Source organism: Salvelinus fontinalis, chromosome 33 (assembly GCF_029448725.1).
Source record: "Salvelinus fontinalis isolate EN_2023a chromosome 33, ASM2944872v1, whole genome shotgun sequence".
Classification (NCBI taxonomy): domain Eukaryota; kingdom Metazoa; phylum Chordata; class Actinopteri; order Salmoniformes; family Salmonidae; genus Salvelinus; species Salvelinus fontinalis.
In genome coordinates, this window is record NC_074697.1 from 28,101,164 (window position 1) to 28,113,934 (window position 12,771).

General features: G+C 44.9%; 1 protein-coding gene across 2 annotated transcripts in view; it reads right to left on the reverse strand.

The window, feature by feature from the left end:
- Nucleotides 1–12,771, reverse strand: part of LOC129831939 (CD166 antigen homolog A-like) — a 75,085-nt gene that overhangs the window by 8,092 nt on the left and 54,222 nt on the right. For both annotated transcript variants that reach the window (XM_055895571.1, XM_055895570.1), the window contains exons 3-11: nucleotides 6,886–7,087; nucleotides 6,652–6,716; nucleotides 6,118–6,205; nucleotides 5,685–5,843; nucleotides 3,188–3,312; nucleotides 2,797–2,929; nucleotides 2,134–2,246; nucleotides 1,725–1,851; nucleotides 1,325–1,446 (exon numbers count right to left, since the gene is read on the reverse strand). In XM_055895571.1, coding sequence (XP_055751546.1) covers nucleotides 1,325–1,446; nucleotides 1,725–1,851; nucleotides 2,134–2,246; nucleotides 2,797–2,929; nucleotides 3,188–3,312; nucleotides 5,685–5,843; nucleotides 6,118–6,205; nucleotides 6,652–6,716; nucleotides 6,886–7,087 — 1,134 coding nt within the window. The remainder of the gene's footprint in view (nucleotides 1–1,324; nucleotides 1,447–1,724; nucleotides 1,852–2,133; nucleotides 2,247–2,796; nucleotides 2,930–3,187; nucleotides 3,313–5,684; nucleotides 5,844–6,117; nucleotides 6,206–6,651; nucleotides 6,717–6,885; nucleotides 7,088–12,771) is intronic.

The window sequence follows — 12,771 nt, forward strand, 5'->3', positions numbered from 1 at the left end:
CTTCAGTAATAGCACAAAGATGCCTATCATATAAATCTAATGCGAGGAATATATGGAATCTTATATTATTCCATGACAGAATGAACATTGCTAGAATAAAATAAAATATGTGCATTTTATGTACTATCACTAGGAGGTGGTGTTGTATTTTTGTGAGGCTCAACCTACTCCTTATAAGGAGTATCTTCAGGGCATAGAGGGAGGTGACTAGAGAAACCCCCAGACACACAGGCAAACAGTGTGCATCTGCTATGAAAAGAGCCTGCACTAAGCTTACATTTGATCTCATATCCTATTTACTGTTTTAAAGAACTCTTTATCACACAATAAGAGATGAAAGACTAAACTTTGAATGCACTGGTGTGTTTGTCCCCAGATGCGCAGCAATGTGGGCTGTGACTAAATTACTGTGTGTGAGTGACTCAGCCTTTGAATAGTCATTGAAAGAGGTCAGTGCCACATTGGATTGGATTAGTCATGCAGACCCAATGAGTGTGTGCGTGGTCATGAGCCATGACCACACACATGCACCCACACACAAAAAAAATACACACACACACACACTGACAGCTGCACATCATCTCACGCTGGCTCATTGTGTAGCTGTGCTATCAGTGCACACACAGGTACGCCAAGAACAAAAAGCCTTTGTCTTCATGACAGACTAATGCATAATAAACGTGGTGTGCATCTGAGAGAAGGAAACCTATCTACAAAAACACTGAGCCCATCCATTTGGAAAGTGTCAGTCAGAAAAGTTTCAAGAATACAAGTTACTTAGGAAGTCACAAATAGTAACATAGTGAAAAATATTATGGGGGAAGTTTCTGTCTGTCTGAAATAGAGTGTGGAGAGTAAAAAACCACAAGCACCATTCACTACAAAGACATCCAAAGGTTCATTGACTGTAAACCTCACAGATTTAGAGTTCCCTGGCTTCCTGACAGATTCCAATAAAAGGAAGCTTAAATGGACTCTTTTTATAAGGTCAGGAGCTGCTTTCATTTTGGCAGCAACACATCCGGTAAGATGGCGAGGATTTGTGTGTTCCGTTCCGTTCATGTGGTGACACGCCACACAAAAATGGGTGCATGGCACAAAGTGTTGCTTTGAGAGAATTCCAGATAGACTAATGATTTTGTGAGTCTTTGTTGCAATTCCAAGATAGATAAGGGTGTTGTGCTTTTTACAGTAACTGATGGATAAATACAGTATGTGTGATCTGTATAATGACTGTTTCTATGGGTGTGAAGTCTAATGGCGCCTCCTGTGTGTCAGTGGAGTGTCCTGGCGCCTTAGTGAAGATGTCTGTGTTTGTTCATACCGAGGTACCGTTGACGCTCCAGGCCACAGTGGGTTTGGGGGAGCCCTCAGCCTCGCAGGTAAGTACCTTATGCTGGCCGTCCTCGCCACGCTGCTTGGCCACCCGCCGAATGACTGGAACACCTGCAAGAAGACGCACGGCCTCCTCAGCTACACCAGAACGAACAAGAAAATGATCACACCATGCCATGCCACAACACCACATGAGGTATGGACAACACAAACAAATATGAAGAAAGCCTCTCCCTCAAGTGAGACTGCCATCCACTGGGGAATCGGGATCTTTGAATAAAAATCTCTATCATTAGGAACAAGTACAAAAATCGATTTTTGTGAAACAGCGTGGAATGTGCCCAGTAACAACAGAAAAGCCATATCTGAGTAACTGTCACAGTTTTTACCTTCAACGACCAGCTCAAAAGAGGCTTTCTTGATGAGAGCACCCATGGTGACCACAACCTCATACTTTCCAGAATCAGAGTAGGTCAGCTTGTCAAATGTGGGACTACTGTCCAGCTTGCCATTGTCCTGAAATGAATGAACAAAACTGACAATTACCAGACACTCTTATTCAGAGCAACAAGTTTAAGTGCCTTGCTCAAGGGAGTATCAACATATTTTTCACGCAGTTCACGCAGTTTTTCACAGCTCAGGTATTTGAACCATCAACCTGTCGGCTACCTTCACCTACATTAAAAGGATGAAAAACACGGGAAGACTTCTTATCGCTTTGAGAAGGTTTTATCACCCATTTCCAACCAAAAACATAAGTTTTGGCCTTAAAATAACTTTGGTACTGTTTAGTCTTACCTTAGTCCAAGACACCTTAAGTTCTCCAGATGCATGGGTCTGCAGGGTCAGAGCCAAGCCTTCGCCAAAGCTCTTCATCACCTTCCCTGAGGGGCTCAAACTCATATCCAAGTCTGAAAGGGAGAAGGGAGGAGGACACACTGTAAACAGGCAGTTTAACAGTCTGGAGGAGACGGGGACACAGCACTCCTGTTGAAAACCATATCAGCTCCCTACAGAAGCCCCAGCACCTCCTCATTGATCCAGCTTATTTAACGCATTAAAGGACCTGAGCTCTCCAAGCATTTTCACCTCACAGCGTGAGTGGAGATGCTCGGCTTCTATTCTCTATAACAAACAGTATGTCCTTTCCTGCTGAGGGATGAGGTTGCAAACGGAAATATACTCTGACAATGTTCCCCTTTGAGAAAACTAACCCTAATGAGGTTATACAGCCGGACATAAAATTAATTATGAATTAGATGATGAGTAATGCAATCTATAGCAGGAGGAAGTGGGCTATCATTATGGCTGGTATTTCTCATGAATTCATTGCTGGCCTAGCATCGTTAAAGAAATTGCTGGCAGTATCTCAGTTGAAGATAATACGTAACTTAATTGAAGAACGCATAATCAATAACTTAAACCATTGATCAAGATATCTGTAGATAAAGAGTGACTTACAATTGATGGTAATGTTCTTGGAGTCTTCCATCTTGGCATTGTCAATGATAGAACACTTGTATTCCCCTGTGCTTTCACGTGTGACATCAGTCACAGTATAGGAGTCAGAGTTCTCCACCTTCACCACCTTTCCCTTTAGGAACATAAGAATACATTTGGAAACTCTCAGATTGGCTTGAGTCTAGGTTAATGTAGCGCTTTAAAGACAGGGTGGATGGTGTAGGATGTGTAGAGTTTGACCAGGTGTAGGGTTCGACTGTTTTAAAGAGGACAATAGTAGTAGAAGGCAAGTAATTAATGGGATCAGAGTGGGAACTAAGGGCATACAGTATGCCAGGTGGGGTTTCTGGTTGTGTGGGAGGGTAATGGAGTCATATCACTGAGAGCTTGCCAGAATGTGGAAGTTGAAGCTGGTGGGAGGTGGGTTCCCGTCGGCCTTGCACTTCAGAGTCACGTTGGCTCCTTCCATTAGGGGCCCTTTCGAAATGACATGCAGACTGATCCTCTCTGTGGGGTCTGTTGGGAGAGGACAGAGAGACAGAACAGGAGAGAGAGAACAGGAGCAAGAGAACAGCAGAGAGTGAACAGCAGAGAGGGAAAGAGCGAGAGAGAGAGAGAGAGAGAGAGAGAGAGAGAGAGAAAAGGGGTCAGAGAGGAGGAGGACACAGTCAGGCTGAGACCTGGCACACAGTTTTAAAAAATGATTTCACCTTTATTTAGCCAGGTAAGCTAGTTGAGAACAAGTTCTCATTTACAACTGCAACCTGGCCAAGATAAAGCAAAGCAGTGCGACACAAACAACAACACAGAGATACACATGGAATAAACAAACATACAGTCAATAATACAATAGAAAAAGTCTATATACAGTGTGTGCAAATGAGGTAGGATAAGGGAGGTAAGGCAATAAATAGGCCATAGTGGCGAAATAATTACAATATAGCAATTAAACACTGGACTGATAGACGTGCAGAAGATGAGTGTGCAAGTAGAGATACTGTGGTGCAAAGGAGCAAATAAATAAAATAAATAACAGTATGGGGATGAGGTAGTTGGATGGGCTATTTACAGATGGGCTGTGTACAGGTGCAGAAATCTGTGAGCTGCTCTAACAGCTGGTGCTTAAAGCTAGTGAGGGAGATATGAGTCTCCAGCTTCAGTGATTTTTGCAATTCGTTCCAGTCATTGGCAGCAGAGAACTGGAAGGAAAGGCGGCCAAAGGAGGTGTTGGCTTTGGGGGTTACCAGTGAAATATACCTGCTGGAGCGCGTGCTACGGGTGGGTGTTGCTATGGTGACCAGTGAGCTGAGATAAGGCGGAGCTTTACCTAGAAAAGACTTATAGATGACCTGGAGCCAGTGGGTTTGGCAACGAATATGAAGTGAGGGCCAGCCAAGCCAACGAGACCATACAGGTCACAGTGGTGGGTAGTATATGGGGCTTTGGTGACAAAACGGATGGCACTGTGATGTACTGGATCCAATTTTCTAAGTAGAGTGTTGGAGGCTATTTGGTAAATGACATCGCCGAAGTCAAGGATCGGTAGGATAATCAGTTTTACGAGGGTATGTTTGACAGGACGAGCGAAGGATGCTTTGTTGCGAAATAGGAAGCTGATTCTAGATTTAATTTAATTTTGGATTGGAGATGCTTAATGTGAGTCTGGAAGGAGAGTTTACAGTCTAACCAGACACCTAGGTATTTGTAGTTGTCCACATATTCTAAGTCAGAACCGTCCAGAGTAGTGATGCTGGACGGGCGGGCAGGTGTGGGCAGCGATCGGTTGAAGAGCATACATTTAGTTTTACTTGCATTTAAGAGCTGTTGGAGGCCATGGAAGGATTTGAATGGCATTGAATCTCATCTGGAGGTTGGTTAAAACAGTGTCCAAAGAAGGGCCAGAAGTATACAGAATGGTGTCGTCTGCGTAGAGGTGGATCAGAGAATCACCAGCAGCAAGTGCGATATCATTGATGTATACAGAGAAGACTCGGCCCAAGGATTGAACCCTGTGGCACCCCTATAGAGACTGCCAGAGGTTCGGACAACAGGCCCTCCGATTTGACACACTGAACTCTGTCTGAGAAATAGTTGTGGTGAAGCAGGCGAGGCAATCATTTGAGAAACCAAGGCTGTTGAGTCTGCCGATAAGAATGTGGTGATTGACAGTGACCCTGGACAGACAGGGCTTCTGAGACCATCACAGGGAGCAGCCTAGCCAAGCTAGTGAAATCCTCAGGGCTATACACTCCATTTCTGAGTGTGTCCCTGTGGCGATGGCTGCTTTTGAATGCAGCGGTGGAGCTGTTCGAATGGCAGTCACACCCCAAGGCTCTAGACAAAAAGCTCCTTTCAAACGTCAATGGTACTGCTCCAGACGAGCCAAATGGCCCACATTTCTTTAAAAACAGGATTCAAACAGCATCTGAGCCCTGCCCTATTTAAAGGGCCATCTAGAGCAAATAACACCGACTATGCTATTCCTTGAACGCTATGCTCCAAATCACTCCCACAACAGACTCATGCTCACCTCATTTTTAAATTAGTGCCATTATGGTGTCATTGTTGTTGTCTGTCTGGGCTGCAAGAAAAAAGCCATAGAGGCACAAATTATCCAACTATAACTTGAAAATAAAATAGCCATCAATCTGGTTGTCGATACACTAACTGCTGACTGCTGAGGCTGATAGCAGATCAAAAAGCCTTCCTAGGACAACCAGCGGTTAGGGAAGTTGTGTCGGTTAGTTGAGGCAGTTACGGTAGTTGGGGTAGCTTGGGTAGTAAGGGTAGTTGAGGCAGTTTGAGGTTGGTTTGGTCAGTTTAGGTCTTTGGGGCAGTTGGGCTAGTTTGGGTAGTTGGAGTAGTTTGGTGGCTCTCTGGTTACTTACATGTGACAGTGAAGGAGACTGGAGAGGACAAGGTATTCAACGCCCCGCAGGTGAACAGAGCTGCTGTGTCTCCCTTCTCAGCTGTGTACTGCAAAGTGGAGGAGGTGGTGGTGAGGCCAGTGACTTCGTCCACCTTTACGTTGGAACTGATTATAATGCCTAAAAATCACAACAATACTGATTAGAAATGGTATGGTCACAGAGTAGCTTACAGACACACAGATAAATAATAATATGATCACCAAGTCACTGACATTTTAGATCCTGTAGAAACAGACACATTTATGAGTATTGAAGAAAATATGTAGCTCTAGAGGTGATATTTCACTGCTCGGTTCTTGTGGAATCTCACACCGAACAAGTGAAATGTGTGAATGTGCAATCTTCATTATTTACCACTTGTAAATAATCCATTAGAATTTCAATAACGTACCTTTCCCATCAGCCACCAGAGGTTTCTTGTTCTTGAACCATGTGATGCTGGCAGCTGGGTTGGCATCAGAGGTGCTGCATTGCCCTAGCTGTGCAGATGATAAAACAAAGTGAGGAAAAAAAGCTGCAAAATCCTCTTTTAGAACAATCCACAAGGGCACACGAAAGGTTGGAAAATCCTTATGTTATGAAAGTAGCCCAGTAAAATTCCAATATTTTTGTTGCTAAATTTATCAAATATCTGTGCAAACTATCTCTCATCTGTGTTGGCTTTACTGCATTTGTGAACTCCCCTCATGTAGCATGAAATGCCCAAAGCATTTTAAACCCCCTCTTAGATCCCATGGTTGTTTTAATTGGAGGAGGGATATTCTGCTGTTTACTAATTCATCAGGATCACTTCAAATCTCTCATCATTCCAGCAGCACCGTCCTTCTTTAGTTTGCCTCAAGATACTTCATCTGCAATGAAGGATTTCCCTTGATATTCCTGCTTAATATAATGTAGGCATAAGCAAAGCACATGATGAACCTACCTGGGTTGGTTTGCCAATCTCCAGCTCCGTGGCTAGGGCTGTGATCTCCACTCCGGTTGGAGCCTCTGTAGAACACAGTTCACAACATTAACTAGCTGTAGGCATCTCAGAGAGCACTCACTATCACCAGGGCTAACCATAATAATATCACACAGCACAGCATTGACTTGTACATCAAAGGCCCATTCCATAGCATGCATTAGTATGGCTGCACTATTGCCCTTATGTACCCACTGTGGATAAGGAGTTTGACTGGGTATTCTGAGATGTCAGCCCCAGCCACCACCATGCAAGTAAAAGTCTTCTCGTCCTTCAGTGTTGCTGCAGCAATCAGCAGGCTGGAGTTTTCGGCCATGCTGACACGGTCCTTGTACTTGTCAGTGGCTATGACAGAGGCGTCCTGGTCTTTAAGCTGGGTCAGCAGGTCTCCATCATCCTGTAAATATAAAACAGTTTGGGTTTTAAAAACTTAGCTAATGGAGCTGCACTACTTTAAGACTGTCTTGGTATAAAAACCATTGAACAAAACATGCACCCACTAATGGTGCAGGAGCTAAATAGACTTAATTTGTGACTTATTAATAGCTATTTTAGAATATCAACCATTCTTTTTACACTGTTGCTGCTGTGGAAGTTTGAAGGTGTAAAGAGGACATGTATACATATAGTATACAAAATAGTATATCTCCTTGTGGTCTTCACAGTGGAAATACACTTAAAGGTGTATATGTGTATCCAGACAGGGTGGGGTTCAGATATGTGTTTGTCTCAGTCTCTATCAGTCTCTCCAACATTAGCCCAGTGAACTTTAGGCAGGAACACCTGCTCTTTCCATGACATAGACTGACCAGGTGAATACAGGTGAAAGCTATGATCCCTTATTGATGTAACTTGTTAAATCCACTTCAACAAGTGTAGTTAAAAGGGGGGAAATAGGTTAAAGAAGGATTTTTAAGCCTTGATACAAGTGAGACATTGATTGTGTCTGTGCCATTCAGAGGGTGATTTTGATTTTATTTTATTAGGATCTTTTAGTCTTCATTTGGACTAATCTTCCAAGAGTCCTTAAACATTAAAATACAGTTTATAATACAATCACATCTAACACACTGTTACAAACAACAGACATGTAACACTGACATATTGACCAGATAAATACTCTTACTGTAACGCTCGTCATCCTCCTCTTCTGAGGAGGAATAGTAGGAAGGATCAGAGGACCAATGCGCAGCGTGGTGAGTATTCATTTTAATAAGGATACTTAAACAACGAACAAAACAATAAACCGACAAACGAACGAAAACGTAACAGTCCCGTAATAGTGAACACAAACACAGGAACAGGAACAATCACCCACAACACACAAAGACAAAACAGGCTACCTAAATATGGCTCCCAATCAGAGACAATGACTAACACCTGCCTCTGATTGAGAACCATATCAGGCCAAACACATAGAAACAGACAAACTAGACATACAACATAGAATGCCCACTCATATCACACCCTGACCAGACAAAACATAGAAACAGACAACGCAAACTATGGTCAGGGCATGACACTTACAGTCTGAAAAGATAGATTTGTTCCTTCATCTACCATAGCCCTGCACAACCTTCCAATTTATTATATTTAAATGGTTCTAAAATATTGTTTTAATTTATATATTGAAAGGTTTCTGGTTTGCTCAGATAAATTATTCAATTTCTTTATTACTCTGAATCTAAATGTTATTCTGCCTATTTCTCTTTTCTGCCGGGATAACACATAGACGGTGGACAATCTATTCCTAGTATTGACTGAATGTCTGTCTCTTACTAACTGAATACTTTTGTGAATGGAGTTTGGCCGTTTTAAATGGTGTACATTGTGAAATAAAATAAGCATGTTTTTTATTGATTGATGACTACCCAAGAGCATTGTGCATGACTACAACAGAAGAACCATATCTCCACCTTAAAACAATTCTTGCTGCTTTGTTCTGTCCAATCTGCAGCCTCCTAATCTCACCTGCTGATTAGGAGATGATCGTGGACTTCAGAAAACAGCAGAGGGTGCACCCCCCTATCTACATCGACGGGACCACAGTGGAAAAGGTGGAAAGCTTCAAGTCCCTTGGCGTACACATCACTGACAAACTGAAATGGACCACCCATACAGACAGTGTGGTGAAGAAGGCGAAACAGAGCCTCTTCAACCTCAGGAGGCTAAAGAAATTTGGCTTGTCACCTAAAACCCTCACAAACTTTTGCAGATGCACAATTGAAAGCATCCTGTCGGGCTGTATCACCGCCTGGTATGGCAACTGCACCGCCCGCAACCCCAAGGCTCTCCAGAGGGTGGTGCGGTCTGCCCAATACATTACCGGGGGCAAACTACCCACCCTCCAGGACACCTACAGCACCCGATGTCACAGGAAGGCCAAAAAGATCATCAAGGACATCAACCACCCAAGCCACTGCTTGTTCACCCCGCTATCATCCAGGCGAGGTCAGTACAGGTGCATCAAAGATGGGACCAAGAAACTGAAAAACAGCTTCTATCTCAATGCCATCAGACTGTTAAACAGCCATCACTAGCACATTAGAGGCTGCTGCCTATAGGCATAGACTAGAAATCACTGGCCACCTTAAGGAATGGAACACTAATCACTTTAATAGTGTTTACAAATCTGGCATTACTCATCTCATATGTATATAATGTTTTCTAAACTATTCTACGGTATCTCATTCACTTAATAATGTTTTTCATATCTTGCATTACTCATCTCATATGTATATTTTGTATTCTGTACTATTCTACTGTATCTTAGTCCGTTCTGCTCTGACATCGCTCATCCATATGTATATAGTCTTAATTCATTCCTACTTAGATTTGTGTGTATTGGGTATATGTTGTGTAATTTGTTAGATATTACTTGTTAGATATTACTGCACTGTTGGAACTAGAAGCACAAGCATTTCGTTACATCTGCAATAACATCTGCTAATCACGTGTATGTGACCAATAACATTGGATTTGATTTGATGATGCATTTCCCCAGACCACAGAACAGTAGTTCACCTAACTCCCAATTAATGCTTGGGTTGTTAGCTTAAGAATCTTTCTCGGTAAATATTTAGCTATCCTTCTGATCATGCATGGAGTTTTTTATTTTTTACATATATTAGTTATATGAGACGACCATGATAAGCAGTTGTTTAGCTGCACACCAAGTAGTTTGGTTTCTGCCACTTCCTCAATTCGTACTCCCCCAAGCTTAATTGCATTCCCATGCTGTGTTGGCCTTTTCCTGGTGGAACAGACTGTCACGACTTCCGCCGAAGTCGGCCCTTCTCCTTGTTCGGGTGGTGTTCGGCGGTCGACGTCACCGGCTTTCTAGTCACCATCGATCCATTTTTCAGTTTCGTTTTGTTTTGTCTGTATATTACACACCTGGTTTCAATTCCCCCATCATGTTCCCTATTTAACCCTCTGGCTTTAATTTCTGTTTTGTCCGTGATTGTTTGTGCGTTAGTGGTTGTGGTTGATACGTGTATGTATCTGTTAATTTCCATTTTGTGGAATTTTGCCTTAATTTTGAGTAAAACACTGTGGTTTCGCTCAACACCCGTGTCCTGCGTTTGACTCCGAATATTCTCCGCACACAACCCTGACAGAATCACGGACCCACTTCAAATGGAGTCAGCAGGTGCAGCCAGCCCTTCTCTCCCAGTAGAGGAGCAGGTTCAACAGCACGCAACCATGTTGCATAGTTTAGGGACAGCCATGGATCGCGTGCTACAAACTATGGACAGATGGGAGAGAGGAGGTCTCCCAGTAAATCATACCCCAGCACCAATACCCGCACCTCAACCTACACCACCATCCATCCCTCCACCGGTCGGAACTAGTGGAATTCGGCTCTCGCTCCCAGGAGCGTATGACGGAACAGCAGCCGGTGTCAGGGTTTCCTCCTACAGCTGGAGCTATACCTGGCATCTGTTCATCCGTCCCCTTCGGGACACGAGAAGGTGGGCGCCCTCATCTCCTGTCTGACTGGTAAAGCCCTGGAGTGGGCCAACGCCATCTGGGGAAGAGAGGGATCTACCCTGGATAACTATGATGACTTCTCTCGCCGCTTCCGGGCAGTCTTTGATCATCCACCTGAAGGGAGAGTGGCGGGAGAGCGATTGTTCCATCTAAGACAGGGGATGAGGAGCGCTCAAGATTTTGCCTTGGACTTCCGTACTCTGGCCGCTGGTGCGGGATGGAATGAGCGGGCCCTGATCGATCATTACAGGTGTAGTCTACGAGAGGACGTTCGTAGGGAGCTAGCCTGCAGGGACACCACTCTCAACCTGGACCAGCTGGTGGATTTATCTATCCGGCTGGATAACCTGTTGGCCTCCCGCGGGCGTCTAGATCGGGGTCCGCCCATTCCATTACCTAGCTCCTTGGATCCAACCCCTATGGAGTTGGGAGGGGCTGCTAGGAGGGAGACCGGAGGGGGAACCACTCCATGTACCAACTGTGGACGCAGAGGGCACACTGCTGTCCGGTGCTGGGGTGTTTCTCCTGGAAATCGAGGTAGCAGGCGGAGCACTGGTGGGTCGTCTCAGGTGAGTAGGCACATAACTCACCCAGAGCCTTCTGTTGCACACATGTGGTTATCTATAGAATTTCCTGAGTTTTTCCCCACATCCCCAGCATAAGGCACTAGTAGATTCAGGCGCAGCTGGGAACTTTATTGACCGCTCTTTGGCTCATAGCTTAGGGATCCCTATTATTCCGGTTGATGTTCCCTTCCCTGTACATGCCTTAGATAGTCGTCCTTTGGGGTCGGGGCTGGTTGGGGAGGTCACAGCGCCCATCGCTATGAGAACGCAGGGGGATCACGAGGAGAGAATTAGTCTCTTCCTGATCGACTCTCCTGCGTTTCCTGTTGTGTTGGGTCTTCCCTGGTTGGCTTCTCATGATCCGATTATTTCGTGGCAACAGAGGGCTCTCAAGGGATGGTCCTGTCAGTGTTCAGGGAGGTGTGTAGGTGTTTCCTTAGGTGCCACTACGGTGGAAAGTCCAAACCAGGTTTCCACCATGCACATTCCTCCCGAATATGCCGATTTGGCACTCGCCTTCTGTAAGAAGAAGGCGACTCAATTACCACCCCATCGACCGGGGAATTGTGTGATAGATCTCTTGGTAGACGCTACACTTCCCAGGAGTCACGTGTATCCTCTGTCACAGGAGGAGACGGTGGCTATGGAGACATATGTCACCGAATCTCTGGAGACAGGGATACATTCGGCCTTCCATCTCACCTGTCTCCTCGAGTTTCTTTTTTGTGAAGAAGAAGGATGGAGGTTTGCGCCCGTGTATTGATTATCGCGGATTAAATAAGATCACGGTAAAATACAGTTACCCGCTACCACTTATAGCGAGTATGACTGAGTCATTACACGGGGCGTGCTTCTTCACAAAACTTGGACTTTAGGAGCGCTTACAACCTGGTGCGTATCAAGGGGGGAGATGAGTGGAAGACAGCATTTAGCACCACTTCTGGGCATTATGAGTACCTCGTCATGCCGTACGGGTTAATGAATGCTCCATCAGTCTTCCAATCCTTTGTGGATGAGATCTTTAGGGACCTGCACGGTCAGGGTGTAGTGGTGTATATAGATGACATTCTAATATATTCCTCTACACGCGCCGAGCATGTGTCCCTAGTGCGCAGGGTGCTTGGTCGACTGTTGGAGCATGACCTGTACGTCAAGGCTGAGAAATGTCTGTTCTTCCAACAGTCCATCTCCTTCCTAGGGTACCGCTTTTCAGCGTCAGGGGTAGAGATGGAGAATGACCGCATTTCAGCCGTGCGTAATTGGCCGACTCCAACCACGGTAAAGGAAGTGCAGCGGTTTTTAGGGTTTGCCAACTACTACCGGAGATTTATCCGGGGTTTTGGTCAGGTAGCGGCTCCCATTACCTCACTGCTGAAGGGAGGACCGGTGCGACTGCAGTGGACAGCTGGGGCGGACAGGGCGTTTGGTCAGCTGAAGGCTCTGTTTACCTCAGCTCCCGTGCTGGCTCATCCTGATCCTTCCTTAGCATTCATAGTTGAGGTGGACGCGTCCGAGGCGGGGA